The 23,160-nt window shown below is 42.8% G+C and overlaps 1 protein-coding gene across 2 annotated transcripts in view; it reads left to right on the forward strand.

Moving 5' to 3' along the window:
- MAP2K5 (mitogen-activated protein kinase kinase 5) overlaps positions 1 to 23,160 on the forward strand; it is a 139,228-nt gene that overhangs the window by 110,068 nt on the left and 6,000 nt on the right. For both annotated transcript variants that reach the window (XM_054836851.1, XM_054836852.1), the window contains 2 exons: positions 3,167 to 3,228; positions 5,599 to 5,644. In XM_054836851.1, the coding sequence (XP_054692826.1) occupies positions 3,167 to 3,228; positions 5,599 to 5,644 (108 nt within the window). The remainder of the gene's footprint in view (positions 1 to 3,166; positions 3,229 to 5,598; positions 5,645 to 23,160) is intronic.

Raw genomic sequence — 23,160 nt, forward strand, 5'->3', positions numbered from 1 at the left:
ACATCAAATGTGACCGTATTGCATCACACAGTGTAAACAGAGTAGAGCCTCAGCCAAAGTCTGGGGAACTTCAGGATACCATATAGGATGTATTTATTTTGTGTAGTTTTGGAAATTTTTGCTTTTATACAACAACATCGTGGTTGCTCAAGCTACAGCAATAGCAACACTCTCTCATTAGAAATGGCTCTAACCACAAAATACTCTCACCTTTCTACTACTCAAATGGTCTTGCATAGAACAGTAGCAGAAATTGAAATATTTCAGTCATTGGTTTCCCTGGGTCGATATCATAACGGAATGGATGTTTTCTCCTTCTAGCTAAGGTAGAATGCAGCATGTTGAGGCAGCTTTTTAGTGTTCACCTTTGGAAGCAGTTGAGGGTCTGTACTTTCCTGGTTAAAACCAAAACCTGCCTCCTTCTCCCCTATCTACCATACCTCTGCTGTAAAGCAACAATTGGCTCATATGTACAGGAATGAAACCAAAGTTTTTATCTGCACTGATCTGTTTGCCCTCAAACACATTTCCCAGCAAGTATTTTCTTCAGATTGATGCGCTCTCCCAAAAGGCTTGTGGTTCATCAGGCAAATGGTCAATATATTTGTGGATGCCCAGTCTAAAATCCTTGTGATGACTGTAGTAAAGCACCTGGTTTTCATACTGAGATGCAGTTGGTGTTCATCTCCATCCAATCTCTTCATGAGCTCCTGAGAGCAAACCAACCAAGGCATGGCCATGACTGACAGGTCTGTGGCAGAAGAGAGTAGGCCTAGATGGGGATGAAATACCCTCATTGTACAGAAAAATGTGCCCCCCTCAAAAAAAAAAAAAAAAAAGCATTTAACGTTTACTTTCATCCAGGTGACGTTTTCTTGCACGCTTACGCTGGAGCACCTTGTCTCCTGGCTGTGCTGCAGCTCAGGCGGCTGCGTGGTCAAGGCGTTAATACTGACATCAGAGCAACTTCTTCCCTTGCCCGCACGAACCCTGATGCTGGCTTGGGACAGCCCAGGTGGAACGCTGGTGGCTTCAGAGCCGTTCATCAGCTGCTCGTTCCCTCTCCTAACGAAGTTTCACTCTATTATGGGTCTGTCATCTCTTGGTGATTGCGGAAATTATCACCTCCCGTATTAGTGTGAAGTGCCGTCTGCCCGTCCTCGTCCCCAGCGTGGACTGATCGGGGCTGGCAGCCCCGTTAGGGGCTATGTCGTACTTACAATAAACAGCGGGCGTAGGTGGCTGGGCAGAGCCGGGTCCCTGGGGAATGGGCTCCAATAGCTTCGCCCTGCAGTTTTCAAAATGATCTGCAATACGCGGCCAGGGTGTTTCCTCCCTGTTGTGCTTTGAGTCGGTCCCACCTGGGGAAGGTGGCTTTTGCCACGTCAGGTGCAAGCCCAGGAAAGCTCTGCTGGACAAGAGACAGTGATGGGGAGAGGCAAAACCTGCTGGGCTCCGTGCTGGATAAGCAAACCTGACATTTTGCTCTGCATTCTCTGTATTAATATGAATAATTTTCACGCGCAGTTCTTTGAAGTGGAGAAAGTTTAATTGCGCTGCTTATTTCCTTGTGTTCCTTCCACTCTCCAGTGGAAACCTCCCTATATTGATGTCATTTATAAGTTTAGAAACAATAACCTCTCTCTCACCCGGTCTAAGTTCAAAGAGAATTTGGGCATGTTATGTCAAACACTCCTTGTATTTAATAGAAGTCTTTGAAAATTGTAAAGCAATTTTGGCTTCTCCTTTTACTCTTCAGTTACTTTTGATTTAATTGTATTTTCCAGCAGTTTCCAATTGTTTGAATTGGAAACAAAGCCTTAATAAGAGTTCTAGTTAATTTTCTGTCTTGTAATTACCGATCTCATTTTTCTGATAATTGGCCACAGCAATTATATGTATATTTACTAATCACATAGGAGGCTCTGCAGTTGTGTCTATCTGCCACCATTGATAATGGCACACACATTGCAGAGGTGCTTTTATCATCTTCTTTTTTCCACTACATCAAAGCTATTTCCTCGCATTCTCAATAATGAATACATGCATGCATTTGACACAGTTGTGTGCTAGAGAAATTGTTTGGCTCCCACCAAATGCTGCACGCTCTGAGTTTCTTGCCTGCAGCGCTGGAAGGTTGTATGTAATGATATATTGCTCATCCAAATGGCCAAAGCACTCCAAAGCACAGTGAGATTAAAATAAGTCATTCCTTTGTTAATTTAAATAGGTGCATGTATCATACTTTGCAGGGTACTTTGTGTAGGGATGTCAGGGAGGAAAAAAGCCGCCGAAAGGTATTTTTAATAGCAAATGAGAATAGATGAGAATGGAGTCATTTGCAGCTGCCTGTTTTATGTGGCTCTCTTGTTCCAACTGTAGGTCTAATGAGATGACACTGTTAAAGTACTCTGCAGTGTAATTTCATTACATCCTGAGCTGTTACACTATAAACACAGTGGAGCTCTCTGTCATTCTTGGAAAAACTCCTAAATTCGTAAAGCCCGTCTTTGCAAATGGTGATGTTGTTTGTTCCCTCTTTGTATTTTTTTGTTCTTGTGCTCTTAATTTTATTTTTTTTTTCCTTTCATAAATACCGGGTGGTTATTTTCTACCACTAGACTGGTAAATCCTGCATTTTTTCCTCTTAAAAATTCTTTCGCCTTTTAAATCTAGAACAGACAGCATATGAGGACAGCCTCTAAAATGAATAAGTGTAAATAAACATGAGTGTAAATAAATAGCAAATGCAGTGAAAGAAACAAAGGTCAACACAAGAATAATTTCACAGCTCTTTGTTAATTACAAGACCATTTGTGTGTTACTTAAATAATCATTAATTTCTCATTTACACTTTCCCTACCTTCCTTTTTACCCTGTGGCTATCATTGTCCTTTTTTCACCTCCCCTCAGTGTCTTTCCACATGTTTTTACCCATTGTGTAATACTCATTAGTTGAAATTCAGTGTTTTATAACACATTCTCAGAAGAATTTGTACCTTTCTCCCTCAAATTCTCTGTGTGAAAAGGGGGCTTTGTTGCTTTCCCCCCCCTTTATTTTTTGTTGTTGTTGTCGCCGTTATATTACTCTCCTCCTAAAAAAAAAAAAAAATCAAAATTATCTTCTCTCTTTCTGACTCTGCTTCTTGTTTCAATCCAATCCCAGGAATCACCCGTCCTTCCAGCCGGGGAGTTCTCTGAGCCATTTGTACACTTCATCACTCAATGGTAAGCTCAGTTTGCAAACATGCCATGCCCTCAATGTAAATGATACATGCCATTAACTCTGCAGCTCGGCGAGACCTTATGGCTTTCCTTGCATCCTTTCTGAGAGAAGAGGGACTTGGGGGCCTTGGGCAGATGGGGCAGCAAAGCTAAGCAAACTGTTTAAATTATGTAAACGTTATTTACACAAAGGGTCGTAAAAGTACTTACAAGGGTTTTTCCTGTTTTAATAAACCCGCCCTGAATGTGGGTGCAGTCTTGTGCACTGAAATTCCGAAGAATTCGTCTGGGGGGGGTAAAGAGGCCACAAAGACTCGTGCGTATAATATCATTATTCAGGGCTTTTAAAAATATTACGTATAAAATTGCCTTGATATTTAGAAAGGCAGGCAGCTTTGATTAATTCATCGGCTTTTCAGTAAGTAATTTTTACTGAGAGTCGTATTTTAAAACACACCACTGGGTATATTTTCTTTCCTTAAAACTGAATAGTTCATTGAAAACCTTTTAAATTAAAGGAGAATTGGGGAGAGGAGGAATTTGTAGAATAAAGAATACAGTTCTTGAGTGACTAGAGAATAAAAATTTTGAGGATAAGCTATCCTAAAGAAACAAAGTGAAAAAAAATCTTTTTTTTTTAAGTGTCTCATTCCTCCCCCCACCAAAAAAAAAAAAAAAAAAAAAGCATTCATTTCTGTGTGGCAGAAGAAACAAGCTTGAAATTTGTACCAAAATGATGTGTTTGACAGAGGAGCATCCCTTCTGCGAACATGCTCTTCCAGGGCTGGATGCTCAGCTCTGCTAAATCAGATGGAGCCATCTCAGCGTGTGCCACTGCGAGCTGCAGCCGCGTGGCCGAGAGGGAATCCTGCTCCGGGGACGTGTCCTCGGCCGAAACAAGGTGCTGGAAGCCCTCGGCCCCACGCAGGTCCGTGGGTCGGGCTTCGCAGCACTTTCAGGGTCTCTCCCGTATGTCAGGGCCACTGCCGCAAAAGTCGTCTCAATAAAATTGAATTTTGAATACATAACGTAGGGGAAAGTGCCTCTCAGGACTGACATGGTATGTAACAAATAATACAGACACAAAAAGCAGTCTGATTATCGGTTAATTAAAGGAACTAAATAATTAAAGTTTGTGTAACATAGGCCTCCGTTTTCAATAGTTTCAGCTTACAAAGAGCGACGCTGTTTGGAGGATTCTGCAGCGCAACTAACTGATGTGCGTGGAGGTCTATGCTTTTTATCCTCGCCCAAAAAAAAAAAAAAAAGGATGACGGACTGTTTTAAAAAAAAATTCTCGTTTAGGCAGTGGGAGGGATAACCTGTGTTAAAATTTTCACAGATGTCAAACCGAAGCATAACTGATGGTGGCTAATAGCCTCGTTTTCCCTGGGGACGCAGCTACTTTGGACTGTCAGATTAGAACTGCTACCGACCTACTCGTCAGACAGCTTGCACTGCTTGCTAACGCCCGCATTATTTGAGGTGCTCGTAGTTATTTGTAGGGAAGGTAAATTGTATCGTTAATACCTCCGATTTACAGCGCAGAGCATCTAGTATTTTGGATATAGCGTTATATTGGCTGTACTTTTCAGTGGGAGACGTTACTGTTTAAAAAAAGGCAAATAATAAGCAGCTATGTACTATTTAAGCCATCGATTTCTAATAAGTATTAGAGACGTCAAGCGAACGGCGTATCAGACTTTATGACTTTATGCCAATTACTCCATAAACAGTGGCTGTTTGGATGTAATCCAATTAGTCAGTAGGCAGCTCCTGATGGTCACCTCTGTGCCACGTTATTGTGTTCCTTCATGCAGCTAAGCACAGCCTTCAATAGCTAATTGCACCTGTTGCACAGAAAACTAGGACTATTTGGATGAGAAACATGATCTTATAAACAGGTTAATGCTGCGTAATGAACTATCACCCTGCAGTGTAATGGAAATAAATGTGAAAAAATTAAGGTAGAAACCCCAGGGTATTGTGCGTTCTCCTGAAGCTGTGTAGTGTTAGAGTTACATTTCCCACCTGTTTGTAGAATACTTTGTGTCGAGCTATGTAATAATCCATAGCAAAATGAGAAGCAACTTACTGTGCCTTCTGAGCTGACTGGTTTTCAATGATCTCTGTATTTACACACTTTTGTGGTTACAAACAGTGTAAACCACTACACCCCATAAGGGAGGGAAGGAAGAAAGCCATTAACATTTTGGGTCACTGTTTGGAACCCCGTCTGCCATCGGCACACGATAAAGTTAAGAAATACATTGAATTTCTTCACTCCGTGTTGAAAGACAATATCTTCAATATTTAAGCAAGTAGAATAAATGAGCAGTTGTTTATATATGAACATTTTGTTTTATGACACAGCATGAAAAAGCAACCAAAGGAAAGGCCAGCACCTGAAGATTTAATGGTAAGTGCAACTTCAGAGCCCCTCTGTATGTATTTGTCTGTAAATACTCTTTATTCATGTATATAGAAGTGTATCCATTTTTTTTCCTGCATTTTTCAGTATGTACAAATTTAAATCTAAACTCTTTCTGGCTTGCGCAGCAATTACACGTTTAGAGAGAGCACACAAACCAAAGGTGGAATTATGGTTCCACTGAAGTTAATGGGTATTTTGCTGTTACCTCCATCGTGGCCAAAGCTTCACTTGCGATTTGGGGAGTTAATACAGAACTTTCACAGCCAGTATCAAGTTTCAATCAAAACCATTTTGATGCTTCATACACATTTTTTTTCGGTTTGTATGTCCAGGGATTACAGCTTAATGTAGGTCACTCTTTGTCGTCATTTGCCAGTCTTAACCTTTCAAAAGCTGAAGATTGAAAACAGAGGATATGGTCAAAATATTGTATTTTTAATGAAATGCGGGAGCTACTGTTTGCTCTTATATTCATGTAAAATGCAATTAGATTGGCTACAGAAGGTTGAGTTAATACGTAGCTTTGGTCTGTCCGTAGAAGGGCTCTCGGTGTTGGAATCTGAGCTCGGAGACCACTTCTTTCACTTGCAATTGTCATTTTTTTCAGTAAGGCAATAATAGGGTACCTGCCCTCAAGCTGGTCCCTGGTGGCTGTGCACTTAGTGCAGAGTGCTGTTTTGACTGGTTTTAAGCAACTAGAAAAATACCGTATCAAACAATTATTACAAATATTTACAATAACTTATACTGCAGATAAGAGTTGTTTCCCCCCCTGACTCACATCAAATATCTTTGATTTTTAAATGTTTCATTACTTCTCTTTATATGCTGTGTTACTTGGAGGTTTATGGAAAGTCATCGTAATTTATTTTCTATGCATTAAATACCCAGGAATAATTGTAACAAGATAAGGACACGTTTGCATCTTTTCGTTTCTTGCTTACATGCTACGAACTGCGAGTAGAATAAACAAGTGTTTCTGTTGCAGCTATTCTCTAGTTAAAGGCTAATCTCTGAAGATGCCCTGGGGCAGACATCTCACAATCCAGACTAGTCTCAATTTAGATCCTGGTTAGTAAAGTATTTAACTGTGAATCTAATTTTAAGGATATTAACTTCAATAGATCTACATTTGAAGTTAGGCACCTGCTTAAATACCTTGGTAAAGTGAGGCCTTAAAGTTTATCAGAGCCCCTCCACTTCGTGGTGGTGCGTGTCTCGTACGAAAGGCTTCCACTGCCTTATTTTGTCTTTTTTATTAACTTTTGATGGTTGGAAAATTCTTGCAGTTAGTCACATCTGAGAAAACTTGGAACAGGTTCTAGAGATGTAGACACATTTACCTTGTGCACTATTATGCTATGGCTGGATGGCTTAGCTATTAAAACAACAGAATAGGGTTTCATAAAACCTATATCTGTTTGTAAATGCATGTTTCAGTGATGCAATAGGCCTGCCACTTATAAATAAAACATCTGCAGATCGCACATACCCCCATAAGTATATATGTATGTTTGTAAGCAATAACACCACTCCAGGGTGTAGAGTCATAAAAATGAGGCCAAAGGGTGAGTGCCTGCAGTACCAGGGAAGTGCACAGATTTATCTTTACAACTACATGCCCTGGAGTGTGCTAGTCCCCTTTTAGGGAGGTATTTTGTAAAATAATTTTCAAATCATAGCAGCTCAGGAAAAAAAAAAAAAAAAGCCTTCCTACTTTTTAAACAAAATCTTTTGTTTAATGCATTTCCCCCCCCCCATGCTACTTTCTATTCAATTATAAATGAACTTGCAAGAACAAGTACTAAAGCATGGAGTAGGCTGCTGCTGAAATAACGAAGTGACCCAGTCCTTGCCTGCAGCGTGGCTGACCCTCATAAGCTGCCCTAAATTCTCTCCTCCAGCGTGATGGGCTCAGAGCACCCTGTGCTTTCCTGCAGCAGGCTCACGGTTAGCTCAGGAGTTGCTCACCAGTCAAGCCCTTTACCTTCTTGTGCTTACCCAGTCTTGTCAAGGAGCACTTTATTTATAAAACTCAAAGCATATACATGCACACACGCATCATATGTCTATATACACACAGCATATCTGTACATACATATACATAGGTGTATATAAATTACCAGACTGTTGGAAAACAGGGCCAGAACAAAAGCTGTTAAATATCCTCTGAATTCTAGAATTGCTGCCCGCAATATCCTTTCTAATTCCACGTCATCCATTTCTGAAACCCATTGTAATTCTGATGGACATCTCCGTGTTAACTATCAAGAGTGGGCAGAGTGAAATCCTGGGCTTGTCAAGGTCAGCTTACTGTTGATTTAAATGAGAGCATGACTTCACCTTGTTCATTGGGTTTTGGGTTGGGTTTTTTTATTAAGCAGAAATGTACTAGCAAGGATGAAAGGTGCAACCCAAAATCATCGTTAGCTTCAGACAAAACAGCGGAGTGCAGGCTTTCTCCCCTATGGACATTAACCGTACTGGAAGTCACTATTTTGTAACCAATTTAGTATAATTAAAGACTGAAAGCAAAATAAAGGGAGCAGAACATCAATCTTTTTCTACTCTCCTGATAATCGGTGAATTGTTAAATGCATTTTAAGAGCCGACTAACAATACCTGGAGTGCCGGATTGGCAACTCCAGTGAAGTCACGGGGTTGCATCAGGGATGGATTTACCCCATCTATCATGTTAGGAAGCCTTTTTTTTATAAAAGTCACTATGCGCATTTTGACAGAAAATAGGGCCAAAACCAAGGCTGTATGAAATTCCTGTATAAAGTCAGTACCATAGATATTCTTGTGCAAGCGACCACCAAATTTCCGTAACAGTTGGCATAAATCGAGTTCCTGTATTTACACTCGGTCGCTGTGCCCTTTCTTCCGTATACCCATCCACAAAACCAGACCTAACATCAGTTTCTCTGTGTAAACACAATCAACGATTTGATTGTTTCAAAGGATTTCAAATTAACTGACTTTTTCCGCAGGAGCGAAACGAAGTAATTTCACCAAGCAATGAGAAAATTGTCCGTCCTGGGAGAGGAACAATCTTTATCATTCACTGGTGTTTTTTCTGAACCTTGTGCTTACAGTGTCTGCTCTTTTGCCTCCCATTTGTTTCCTCTTAAGAAGAGAAAGTCAATTAAATGGAACATACTCCTGTTTCAGCACCACGGAAGTCTGCACAACATCTTAGCGTATTGCTCTTTCTCCTCTCCCCTTACAACTAGAAAAGGAAAATCTCAACAATTCTTCTGTATAAAGATTTTTTAATTTATTTTTTTTCCCTGTGAACTTCCCATTCTCATCTAAAACGTGGAGTTTTCTGGCGTCGCAAGCCTGGCTCCCAGGGAAACGCAGACGTACACGTATATTTAGCGAGTGTGAAGTGGCAGTACGGGTAAGGTTTAAACTCCCACTTGTGCCGCGTGTATGGGCAGGCATCCGCAGGCTGCTTTGGCTCAGGAGGCTGTAGATCTGACTGTATTTACGGTATTTTTCAGAAGCTTTCCATTCTAAGCTCTATTTAATGGAATCTATGCATAGTAAGTAATCAGGTCAGAGAGAAGCAACATCCCCTGTTTGAGATCAATCGCTGGCTAATACTTTATCTAGGCCACTTTATTATCTCATGCTGATTCCATTCCCATTCTCCTCCTCCTTTGTAGCATGCACTTCAGCTGTGGTAAAAGTACGTATCGCATACATATTAAAAACATATACCCATTCTATCTGTATGTAAATGTGTGAGACACAGCTGGATATTGCAGGAGTTTGATTTACTAATAGTTATTATCTGTTCTAGCTGTTCAGAGGCAAAGAGAGTTTCAGAAAACAAGCTAGCGCAGAAATTGCCTTTATGATATCACTATCCTGCTTTGGTAATTGTTTAAAATCTCTTCTTTAGCTGGAAGCTTGGCCTTTTATTTTGCAGATTGTTGTATGCGCTTTTCAGAAAGCCAGCAGAATTATTGAAGTCTCTTGTTGAGTTTTTTTGTTAGTACAGCATTGAACTCTACCATGCTACATATGGCAATTTAAATGAAAGCGATTTACTTAAAGAAATTGTATTTGAAATACCAAAAGCCAAGCATGTAGCGATTATTCCTTTATGCTTTCCCATGGATGCATAAAAGTACAGTCTTTAGGATGCTGCTTGGATTTCTCAAGGAGGGTATTGGGCAGGGAGAGGCTGTGCTTTTGACAAAGGATATAGTCGGCTTCTGCACTTGATTACTTTTGCACGGGTCTTTGAATTTTTTCCAAGTCTCCAAATTTTAAACTTCTAGCTTTTTCTCCTTCTTTAATAATTTAAGTTACTGATGCTTTTTATTTCAGTGTTTTATTAATTTAGAAGATTGTATGATAAATTGTAAATCATCTGTGTCAAAACCACTGACCTGCTGAAAAACATGTTGTTCTTTGGGTTTTTTATTTTAATGCCTAGTGCAATTTTGAAATTTCCCATTCCTCTGCATTCAGCAATCCCTCTCTCCATTTCTGGAATGGCGTTTAGACCAGGCACCTTGATCTCATTAGCTACAGCAGGCATTCTTTCAGATAGATCGTTTGCTTGTATATTTAAATGTGTTAAGATATGTGTCAAGATATTACAGACTCTCAAAAATGAATTCTGGCTGGCTGTTCCCCTGTCTCCAACAAGTATAGGAAATCAAAAATGAGAAGCTTTTAAGTAGGTATATTTAAGTAGGTATATTCTAGAGGGTCTGGACAGTAACACTTCCCAGGTGTTTGCAGCTCGTTGCGTTAAACCATTGATTGTAGCTCTTAGGAAATACTTTTATAGTTAAAACAAACAAATGGAGGATCAGCATAATCCTACCTGGATTTTCATATAAACCTTCAGAAAACAGCCAATAAGATACTGCCACTTAGGTTTGTTGATTAGAGGGATTTCCCCCAGCAGCTGATTTGCTTTTGCATTATAGCAGTGGCATCACTGGGGAGCTGAGATGGCTGGACAGGTTGGGGTTTTGATGGTGTTAACTTTTGAGAAAGACCAGAGGGCTGTCTGCACTTTGCTTTTCAAAATACATCCCGTAAATCCTTTTAAAAACAGATTTACAGATTTTTAATTTTTTTTTTTTCTGTCTTCATCTATGTGGATGTTTATGCATCCTTGCTGCATCACAGTGAGCCAATAATTTTCCCTCTTTGGCTGCTTACAAGCACTGTATTTTTTTACCCTCAGCCAGTGCAGGATCTCCTATCAGCAATGATTTGTCCGGCATAAAATTGTCCGTGCTTGAACCTGTGATGGATAGCTTTGTTTGCAAACATTTAGACTCTCCTCTGTCACAGTGATCCCTGTTATTCACCCCACGACAAGCAGAAATTCTGACAGACACCGAAACACGTGCCAGATGTGAAGGAAAGGGCTCTGTCCTGATTTCCCAAGGAAAAAAGTACAGCGCCAAGTATTTTAGCTGTTGTAAATATAAATATTAAAGTGTATCTGCAATCTATCAGTTCAGACATACAGTGGACAAAGAGTCCTGGATCAAATCCTGGATACATTGGAGGCAATGCCAAAATTTATATTGACTTTGTTGATGCTAGGATTTTATACTAGGACTCAGGATGTTCTTGCGTTCATCGTCTTTCTTGGTCAGGTTAGCTCAGGAGTTGGAGAAAAAAATATGTAATCATTCAGGTGGCTGCGTTGCTCAACTTATTCTGCACTTGGCTGAAATGGGAAAGGGTGGGTTATGGATCTTTCCCCCCTCTCTCTTTCCCTCTGTCTTTTAAAAAAAAAAAAAAGCAATCTCTGTCCTTAGGGGTATGAGTTGCTCTTCTTTGTCACTTGAGAAATCAGCTATCGAAATGGAGAAATACATTACATCAGTGTCACTAAATCCAGCAATTACAGAAGACTAAGACTGTGACAAGGTTAACTTGGGAGCGTTAGAGTTTGCAGGTGTGCTATTCATTCACCACCTTCTGCAGTCCCGTTGCTCCTACGGCCACTGACTTTTTGCAGAAAATGTGAACATCTGACTTTCTTTTTCTAACGTGCCCTAAAGCTGCACAATACACTAGCACTTTCCAGTGAAATGTGAAAAGAAATAACTTGAGATGGCTCGAAGAAGTATTGAAAATCTAAGGAAATTGGACAAAAACAAATTGGCAACAGCTTAGAGTGATACAGTTAATATTTTTGGTTTCTTGAGTCTCCTGGGCTTCGCAGTTTAATTTGAGCAAATGTTTCATTTGGCACTTCTGGTTGTTTTGTAGTTCTCCAGACACAGAGACAAATATTTACATCTCGTTCATTTTGGTAGCAGAATTGCAAATCTTTCAATTATGATACATTGAGAAGTTGTGCATTCGCTTTGTTGGTATTTTTATGTCAGCTGTCTTCCCTACATATTTATTTAAAAACAAAACGAAATATCTGTTAACAGTTCCAAAATAAGAACCATATCTTTAATTCCCAGAATATTGTCCTTCCTATTCATTCCAAATTCATCAAGGAATTTGCTCTGACGGGCGACTGTTGAAATCTATGTACAATATTTATTTGTATAATAAACCTGGAATTTTAAATGGATTCAAATGCTGGTATTTGTGTAGTATCAGCTACTTGTGGGTCTGTATTCTGATTAGCACCTCAAGACGCTCCTGCAGTATTAAATAAGAGTAATAATTGCCTATGAATAAGCGGAGTATAAAGCAGGAGATACAGATATGCCTTCTTAGTGACCTGTGTGCATTATGCCTCAAATCCCTTAATCAGATTTGTGCCGGCTGATTCTTGCATCCGCAGAAATTCAGCTGGAGGATCAGGGCCTAAAGTAGTAAAAAATCAATTAATACTACTTTCTAATTTGTGCGGTTGACAAAAACGCATATAAATAGGGGACATTTTTCTACTTAAGAGGGCCGCACTGAAAGATTTTTTAATTGGATTTTCATTGTGATTGACAGCATTTGATTATGACAGTAACTTTATTTGGCTGGACTGTTATAGCCCTCTTGTTCAGGGGTGAATTGTGGTGGATTTTTTTTTTTCCCCCCATCAAAGCTCTTTTTTATCCGCTGAATCCCCAGCGGAGCAGCAGTGCCTGTGAAAGAGCCTTTTAGCACCTTTGTTGCAGCCATCCCTGGTGATGATTGGACCCAGCTGGTAGTAGATAGGAAAATGTGCCTTTCACAAAGAGGTTGTATCTCCCGTCTCCTCCGTTTCAATAATTTTAAGAGCCCCAGAAACCTGTTGAGGATTAGAAGTAGCTTTAGATGTGAAATGAGTGTTAAGTATTAGTAATCGGGAGATTAGGGCCCCGGGGACAATGGGAGATAAACAACTGCAATTAAGGCAAATCTGCCAGAGTAAACAAAATTTAGCAGAAACAGATGCCCTAACCATTTTGGGGGATTGATTGAAGGGCACCGAGGAATCGATTTTTGTCTTGTTTACACTTCCAAACCCCTGTGATAAACTGGGAGGCTAAATATTTCATACAGCCTGATTTTAGTTAATTTTTTTCCAGCTCCTCACAGTAGGCCTGCTCTCTTCTAACAGTGACCAGGCCCGAGTTTATTCAGCATTCACAGGGAGCAGCTAATTGTCTATGAAGGGCCCCTGTGTTTAAATGGGCTTGACAGGAATTTAAATTTTGTTTCAATCAACCTCTGTGCTCACAGCCTGCTCCAGTTTCTAATTTTTAAATTAAACATGAATTTTTTTATTTATTTTTTTTTAAGCTGCGGCCTCTCCTCCGGAGCCGGCTGCTCGCGCTCCCACCCAAGGCAGCTGCCGCAGCACGGGAATGCGCAGGTTTATTAAGGCCGTAATAGCAAAGCACGACGAGCCGCAGCCGTGGAAAAGTTCATTGTCCCATAAATGTGCATCTGCCTGTTCGGATTTAATGGGAGATGCTGGGGTAAATGCTCGGCTGGTGTAAATCGGGACGGCTCCGCCGGCATCTGCCTGCACGGCTGGAGAGAGCCGGGGTTTCCACCGGGGAAAGGCTCCCGGTAGGGAACGGGGGCATTAAAATACAAGTCTAAGAATGGAAATGGTTTTTGTGGCCTCGGTCGTTTGTTCAGTGACCTTGTGAGAGATTCAAAGGAATTCTTTTTTTTTTTTTTTTCCCAAGCCAACTAGTGGTGATATATTTTGCGTTCTTCTCTGTGTTTTCAGCAGGGCTCCACACATTTATTCGGAGGTCGTTTCATACCTGTGCTTTTTCTCCTCTGGAGATGGGGTGATTGGACAGTATGTTCATGTTTGATCATTTAATGCTTGCGTTATTTAGTCTCTTTACTAAACCTGACAAACATGGGGATGTTATTTTGCACTAGATGCAGACGGTGTGTAGGCATGTAATGCAATATGATCGTACGGGGTACTTTTAAAAACAACTTGTTCATTTGCAGAAACTTCATCACGGAAATGCTAGCAAAGTGCGAGCTGTTTCATTCTCCCTTTTTGCTTCCAGCCAGATCATTTTCTGGTCTGGGGTTTTGTTTTGTTTGTTGTTGTTATTAGAATGTATATGTGTGCACATGTGTATGCACACAACATTCTTTACTGCAAGATTTGGGTGAAAAACATTTAGGAGATTGTTTCAGTTTACTCCAGCTTAGTAAAGCTCGCTCTCTCTCTCTTTTTTTTTTCCCCCCCTATCAGTAGAAACCAGTTTTTCAAAACTTGGAGAAAACAACTGGTTTTTCCCTTCTTTCCCTGTTCAGGGGAACACTTAGTCCCCATGTGAAGGATTTACTATATCAGCTTTTAATGTCCAGCCAGCTCTGTTTGGTGTCAGTCAGACCAATGCTGTGCTCACGGTGAGGCATGAGCTGAGGACACCTCTGCAGGTAGATCTACGTTAACATCAGAGCTCAGGTCAGGCGTGTCTTTTTGGGGTGAATCTCTTGCTCTTTCAGAGCTGCCACTCTTTCATTCTCATCACAGACAGGTCTTGAAGCTCATGAATTGAATCCATTTCAAATGCAACCAAACCAGAAGATGTGCTCCAGGCACACACCTAATGAGCTTCAGCTACTAATGGGCGTTGTGTCCGCAGACCAGACCAGAGCTGGTCAAAAGTAAAACCTCTTCCATCCCTGAAACATTGCACCAACCGTTTCACTCTGCGGATCTGCTTCTGTTGTCGACAGCTTGCTAATGTTGACATACTCTTATCAGCCTTGGGCCACTCTCTCTATTCCTCTTCTACAGCTCTTCTTAACCTCAGCGGCACTTGCAAAAGCACGCTCCAATTCTATTTCGGTTGCCTTAGTTTTTTTTAAGAGTCATCACCAAAAAAATACCTTTGCTGAGAGTTAGCTCGTTTTGTTAGCTAAGCACCAAGAAGCATGCCAAGTACAGTTATCGGTTTAACAGCAAATATCAAAAGCAAAACTGCTGTGGAAAGAATGATCTGCAGATGGGCAAATAGACTCCTCTGTGCCACAGCCAAAACCAAAGCTCTGTAGTATATTTAAGACTAGTATATGCCACAGAAAGAGAACAGCAAAAATCAGACCCATCCACGTATGCACCCACGCACGGCTTGGGGTCGTGCAATAGGATGGGATCGAGTTGTTTGAAGACAGGTCCATGCTACAGAAGTCAGAGGAGCTGCACTGATTCCTACTGATCTGACCTGAAAAAAAAATTTCCCTCTTGACCCTGAGTCTGATGATGATTTGCCAGCCTGGAGACATCAGTCAAGTGTACAAGGGGGTCTCTGAGGACTGGTTTTAGGAGCACCAGCACATGGTTTGGCTGTGGCCAATGTCCAAAGCTTCAGAAGAAAGTTGCAAAAGGTATTTTAATCGTAATGGAAGGATCTGTACTGCTGTTTAAAAATGAGAATTCAGGCGTGATGTGTAGACAGTTCCTCCGCAGGTTAAGGTTTTCAGGTTTGAGTTAAGCTGTTCTTCCTCTTGGTGCATCCATTATGCTTGGGAACTGCTGTTACGTAAAGACAAATTCCGTAAATTGTGGCAGAATTTTAGTGCCTCAACAAAACTACTAAACCAGACAAAAATCACATGCAATTAACTTCATCATAAAAAAGTAAAAGTGCATTGGTAAAAGTTAATCTACAAATAGATAAATAATACACAAAAAAAAACCCCCAAAACCCAAACTCAAAAGGAATCCTTCTCAAAAAAAACCCAAAAGAGGATAAACAAGAAATATAGCTCCAAGACTTGACCACTTGGTAGTGTTATCCATTTATCTTTGCTTGATACATTTTGTATCATCTTTTTGCTATCTTAAATATCATCAGAGGGATAAAATCATTAGTGTGCTAATCTAGATAGCCATAGTTCTAACACTGACCTAGGCTAATCTGCCTTTGCAATTTCAAGAACTATGTTTGACTCCTCTGAAAGTAACCTTAAATTGTAGTCTTGTAAGAATTCCAGAGCTGTATCCTTCACTCCTTCTCCTAATGAGGTTATGACCAAATGCTCATTATAATTGCTTTAGACTCCTTTTAATTTTCAAGCTTATTAATCATAAGAAGAGTTATTTAAAATTGCATAAATTAATCTTAGATTAAAAGCCCATCAAAGCCTCGAAACAATTAAGAATAAGTAGGATTTCCCTGGGGCAGCAAGTTTTATTTTAATAGTGTAGTCAGGTGGATATCAGAACATTGAAGTATGGTAGTGATTAATGTATGCAAAATTTAAATGAGAGTTTTTAAATGGCAAATCTAAATCACATATTGACCTAACTGTAGGCTTTAACTGCATTGTCTGTCATATATTTAAACTGTTTAGTAATCAACATTTTAATTACAGTGTATGTTAGGGAGGCCATGCAACAAACAAAACTCACCACTTCCCGACGCTCTGCGTGGAACTGTTTAGCAGGCTGGGGCTCTGCCATTAGCTGCGCAGAATGAGGAATGAGGAAAGAGAGCAGAAACTTCAGGGAGACTAACAATACTTGATTTTACTTAAGGATGTGCTCTTGTCCCTGCTTCATCTCCGCCCAGAAAACACCACCGGTCGATGCAGCTTTCTGGCCCTCTTAGCTACCCCCGCTGCTCTCTGGACAAATCGGTCCTTTCTGCACTCTGAGCTGGCAGAAGCTACAGGTGATGTCCTCATGGGGGTGGAAATTCTGTGAAAACACTATATCTTCTGGTATACTTTTGTCTTCTGGAGTGCCTGTGCCCTCAGCCTGCCTGTGCCACCTGCAGCTTTGCAGGCTACTGCAGACCTACTGAAGCGCTGTGTCTTTGGCCCCTGCCATGGGAGATTTCACTCTAGCAGCCAGCCGAGAACAGGCTCTCAGGGATGCTGAATTCCTTTCCAAGCACAGCGAGAGGCAGTTCTTGCCGTGAATAGTCGCTATTCTGAGGATAGGAACTGGGGGAGAGAACCGGGCCAGTAAACACTTGGTCCCAGATCAAACAGCCGTGCAAGTACATAGGAAAAGCTGGTACTTTCTGACTAAACTCGCCGTGATTTGACACATGCAGTCCCGTCGCTGCAGGTGCTGCATGGAAGAGACAAGGAGGCTTCATTTCTGGAGGAGCTTGTCTCTCAAAGCAAGGGTTGACCTTGCTGGAGCTTTGGGACACTGGGGGCACACTAAACCTCGCAGTCACTGCTGTTCCAAGCACTTTCAGAACTCACCCTTTTTTTTAAAGGGTTACCTCCCATAGTCAAAACACATCCTAAAACTGCAAAAGTAAAACAAGAGATGCAACAGCCAGATCACACTTAAATAGTCTCTTGCAAGCTCTTTTCACCCGTCTCCATGGATCAATGCGAGTATTTGAAGCCTTCAGATTTTTTACCCCGCTCGAGCCTTAGAAGCAAGCGACGGATGGAAGCCTGCTGCATGGAGCAGCCCCTGAGGAGGACTCTGACACCTTCTGTGCCTGTGAATTAACAATGTTTTGGGAGTCAGCACTAGAGTATTGGCCTGAGGATTCCTCGCTGCTATTCCTGGCTGTGGGAGCAGAAATCGGCCTTGTGGATAGCTAGCACAGATAATTAGAACAGCATTTAGTTTGGCTTGTCCTTGGAGGCAGGAGCTCTAGATGTAAAATCCTGCACTACTGGAGGCAGTGGTAGAGTGATGAAATCTTATATGTGCTGAGGTCACTAGAGGGGGACACAGGGTCAGTCCGGGGTAGTTTTGGTTACTCGAGCACTTCGTGTCTCTAGGTGTCCTGGGAAGATAGTCCAGCTCCAGAGCTGAGGTTTGTATTTGTCCTGTGGAGGTCCGACTTGTGTTCCCATTAAACATGTGAATGGGCAAGAATTTCTTCTCAAGTATGTGCCCTCAGCTGATTGCAAGAGCTGTGAATAGCATAGATGCATCAGTAGCAATTGGAGAACTAGCTGGGATGATAACTGTGCTGTGCTGTTTTTACAGCCAAGTTCTTACTTTCCAAAATTGCAGGGCTTGCGCTGCTTCAGCGCTAGGGATGAGTTGCCAGCCAGGGTTTTCTGATGTAACGTTTGCACTGTGGCCATCTGATCGAGCTTGCCTTTGAACAAAGAGGGCACCTCAAGTGGAGGAAGGCATAGGACATTCCAACTGATTCAGGAGCAGAACAAGTGGTGTGATTTGGTCACATTTTGTGCAGGGTTACTGCAGACACAGGCTGGAGTTCTGCCGAATGGCTCTCAGACGTGCTGGGGTGTAAATGGGTGCAGATGCAAAGAGATGGGTCCCAGGTGTCCCATGAGCAGTGATGGGGCTGTGCAGAGCTGGGTCAGAGGATGCTCTTCCCAGGTCTCAACTCCTACTGCCAGGGAAGCCTTACCGGTGTCATCAGGGGTTGGGGAATGGCAGGGAAGGGGAGCAGGTCTCCAGTTTTCATTTTATCCTTAAAAGGTGCCTCAGTGCTCAGAGGTGCCATGTTTTGCGCAGGAAAAGCTCTGTGTGGATGCATCGGATGCACCACGGAGACATTCAATGCTCCAAAGCAGTGACGTGCCATTTCTGATATTGCCTAATAAACTGCTGCATTGTCTTTTCCCTCCCCCCTTTAAAAAATGGCATCAAAATTGCATGTTAAGCGGAGAGTGAGCTTCCCTTAAAGCAGCCTGTAGCCATCAGTAATATTTATTTTCTCTATTTGTTTTAAGCCTGTGAAGACTGTAGTTTCCTCCATACTGTCCTGATGGAGCCCTGACCAGCAAGCGTGCAATGCCCCTAGCCCTAATGTGCCATTAATGATAGGTTAATGTACAGTATAATGTTTTTTGGACTATGGGTTCATTACACTTCTGAGTGCAAGGTCCTTCTGCAGAGCGCCCAAGGTCCCATTGCATTATATCATGCAATAAAAATACCCTTTTCATATCACACGCTAATAAACTGTATTTGAAATGCTGTCTAAGGGCACTGCCATCGTCTTGATAGTCTGTGTCTGCAACAGTTGGGATCTTTTTATTATGGTTTTTGTTATGCTGAATTCAAGTTTTTAAATTAAATGCATAATTTGTCTGTGCTTCTTTGTAATAAATGGAGCACAGTCCTTTAACTGCACAGTCTGGGAGGATTCCTGTAAAAGACAACATTAGAAGGATGGCACTGTTGCAACCAACAGCAATGCTGCTTATTTCCTAATGTACTTTGCGTAAGCATGAGGTCTTTTAATGTCATTTCTAATTTACTAGGTGTTGTGGTTACGTTTGGGTGTCATGTAGTTGTTAGCATAAGACCTCAGTCCCTCTAATGGTGTCTCTGCTTCCTCCTCCAGGGTTTACGTTAACATCTGTCTTTGCAGCTCGCTCCTTGCTGCAGGGAAGATGGCCTTTCGGGGTGTCAACAGGCAGTGCCCAAGTGTTTGCGGCAGCGGCCGTAGCCTGTGCTGGCTCTGCCAGTTCTCCTGCCCGTGGCGCTGGAGCAGCGGTAGCGCTCCGCCAGCCTGGCTGCGGCAAGGGCAGGAAGGCCATGGTGCTGCTCATCTCCCTGTGCTATCTGCTGCTTAGGCCACAGCCACCCCTTAGAGCAAGGGATGGTGTTCCCAGGTTTCCTCCCCGTAACCTTCGTGTCCTCCTGCCGTGGTGCAGCTCCCCGTGCTGGTTCAGGTGCCCCTGGGCACTTCCTGCCAGGGCAATGCAGTGAGCAAGCACTGACTCTGGCGTATCCTCCAGGAGAGCTCAGAGCAGGTCATGCTGCCCTCCCCAATTAACCTCTCGCTGCCCCAGTGAAAAAAATATAAGGAGATGATGTTGTGAGTTCGATCTGGATGCACTGTCAAAAAAAGAGCAGTATCATTGAGCACCGTTTGGGATTAAGGTTCCTGTCCGTGTCCTCCCTGTCCCACTCATGTCCTCTGCCGCAGGAAGCACCACCCTGTAACTTTTGCAGATTCACCAGGAAATTGGTGACTGACTGGTATTTCACGTTGGGAATGTACTTTGTCGCCATCCTGGCTAAGGTCGGTAGCTGCCTATTTCATGGATCCTTTAAACCAGTCTCACAATAAGCACACACTTCTTTTGTGCCTGGAAAAGTCTTTTGAAATCACAGAAGCATTGCTTAAGGGATGTTATTTATTGCCTGCCTCTCCTTTGGCAGTGGTTAGGAGCCTCAGCGTTGGCCTAAACCTCCTTGGTGCTATCCAAACACAAGCGTTTTATAGTCAGTGGCAGAGGAGAAGAGCCTATTTATGGGCTAGACTCTCGTGAAGCTTTGATCTTCCCTGGACTTGTGTACGAGAGGCAATGTAAACTGTTACATATGCATTAGACTAATTGTTGCCCAGATTTGGGGCTGTGGGTGCTGCACAGGCTTTATATTAGGGCTGCGTCCCAGGGGGACCTTCATCTCCCCTGGAGAGTTCACCCTCGCTCCTACCAGCGATGCCGATGAGCAGATCTGGAGCAGAGCTGCATGTGGGCACCTGGTGCTGGAAAAGGCCCGTGGGTCTGCAGGCGTGCCAAGGATGCGATGTAAAGTCTGTTGCAATAAGCTCTGGGTGGATTATTATCAGAAAGGAAGATTTCTCAGGCCAGAGGAGAAGGCCATGCAAGCAAATTGCTGAATTTTAAGGATAGGTAAAATTACGGAACTTTTACCCTTGAATAATGGCAATTTAATTGACTGGGCTAAATGATTGATGGTTTGTGAGCAATGAGTTCAAATTACCAGGGTTGTGTGTTCAGGGGGGCACTGCCCTTTTAATTTCATGTCAGATATTTAAATCATTTACATCACCCTCTGCGAGGCGCTCCCCTTTGAAAGAGTTAACCTGTCTGGTGGGACACTGCAACTTGAGAAATGTACCCTTTATCAAGAGAACGAGATGAGACAAGTTCATTTAAAAAGCCTGGTTTGTCATTGTTTATCTAATTTTCGGAGTTGACACACAAAATTAGGCTGGCTGACACTCACTCTGGGGCTATCCCTGGCCCCGTCCTGCCTGACCTTTTCGGCTCCAAGCTGCTGTGCTCTCGCCGGCGGCCGCCTCCCCACGGCTGCAGAAATCGCAATGCAGCCGTGCATCCTACCGAGCCAACCCCCTGGCTGTGGTAAGGCAGACCAGTACCTGGCTGCTACGGGGAAGCAGTTTGGTGGTGACTTTTCAACCTATTTTCTGCTGGACATCCAGATTACCGCATATTTTTAAGGCTGAGTATTTAAGAACTGGCAAGGAGGTGGTTACTGCTTTGTAATGAATGCGTGTAAAGGTCTGAGCAAATGTGAAATGCGTGGGGATGGGGTCAGCTCTGTCATGGGGACATCCTGTGATGCCTCCGGGCTTCTCCCATGAGCATCTCTTTCCTTGGTGTCACACTTCCCTCCATGATTACACCTGTTGGTGTTGCGGCAAGCTCTTGCGCCTTACTGAGACTCAAATGTTGGCTGAACCATCACTGGTAGGGCATGAACAGTCTCCATTGCAGTGATTTTACTAAGGAAGGTTCAATATCAGTCCCTTATTTGCCAATTCACGGTGGTCATAGGTGTCAGTGTAAAAGAGTGCTCTCTGCTGACACTGGCGTGCAGTTGGAGCGGGAGAGCCGGGTACAGCTCAGCACCCCGACTCTGCGGCTGCCCAGGGGCATCTGAGTGCAGGGCCGGGGGGACCTTGAGCCGGGCTGACTTCCCCACGCCAAAACAGGGATGGATGGCTGCTGCCAAAAAGGTATGCACACCACACCAAGCAGAGTGTCATCTCAGTCAGAAACCACTCGCTGCAACAGAAAATGCATTTCAAGCTTCTGTGTGTTTAACTTTCTTCAGTGTTACCTTGCAAAGCAAAATAAATCTGTAGGGGAATATTTAAGTACAGCAGGTTGCTTGTGTTTGTTTTAGAACATATTGCCGACTGTTGAAGTCAGGGCTGGGATTTTTACTTGTGGCTGAGACACTCAGTGACCAGAATTTATTAATAGTGTCCAAGCTGTTGTGACTCGCGGGGTTTTTTTTCTTTCTTCAGGTGACAGTTTGTCGCGGTCCCATCCTGCGGCATGAGCATGCACTAGACCTGGAGGGTGCAGCTGCATTTCTCCTTTAGCAGTTTTGATTTTTACCTGTGTTTTTGTCCCTTGTTCCTTCCTTCCTTCCTTCCCTGTCTAATCTCCCTGCCACTTCTCTCCACTCTCGCTTCCAAAGATATCTCCAGTTTAAGGCACTGCTTTCTGAGGTGTGCATGCTTTGGACTGCAGGAATTAATGGTTGTGGTGCTCTGGGTGCCTGAAAAGGGGGGATTGGGGGACTGGATGCTGAATAGCGGCAAAATGCAGAGAGCCCGCCAGGGTGGCTTTGTGAAGCAGTTGCTAAGAGCAGAGGAGACTGCTGCTGGTGCAACCGCAGTGGCTGAAGACTTTAGAGGAAATCTTAAATGTTTTCCTGGGACCGCAAGTCCCTCTCACATAGTCCGTACTGCATTTTCACTTCCAGTGTTGCAGTGAGGAGGCCAAGGGCAAGTTTGACGGGCTCGCGCATTGTCCACAATTCCGCATTGCTCTTTGATGTATGTTTTTATTGCAGTTGCAGGTGTGACTGCAGCAGGCAAGGTGCTGCTGAGCGAGGTGTGCTCTAGCGAGGTCAGGTATCAGAAGCAGCGAAGTGGTTTTGGTGTCGACTTCAGCGCAGGCCATCTGTGGACATTGTACATCCTTGTGCCGTTGTGACCTCCTTGCTCTCGGTGCCTGACCTGAACATGCCACGGGCTGTCCACCACGATTTGCAAAGACGGGTCCCACTGACACTAGTCTTAGCTTTGGTGGAGATCTCTGTTTTCTCGTTCCCTATTAAAAAAAGAAACAAAACAAAAAACCAACCACCAGATTCTGAAAAACAGGTTCTGGTAACAACATCTCTTCAGCCTGAGAAAAATCCTCCCTAGATCAATAATAGTCTAAACCCCCGGAAAATCTAAACGTTAGTTTCAAGTTAAACTTACTCCTAGGGAGAAAAGTCAGTGTGTAAAACCCCTGGCTGCAGTGGAGTGACCTCACAAAACAAAGCAAACGGTGCAGCATGGCTAGCTGACGCTTTCAACCTTGCATGGCCTGCAGTTTCCCTTTGC

Source organism: Grus americana, chromosome 10 (assembly GCF_028858705.1).
Source record: "Grus americana isolate bGruAme1 chromosome 10, bGruAme1.mat, whole genome shotgun sequence".
NCBI lineage: Eukaryota > Metazoa > Chordata > Aves > Gruiformes > Gruidae > Grus > Grus americana.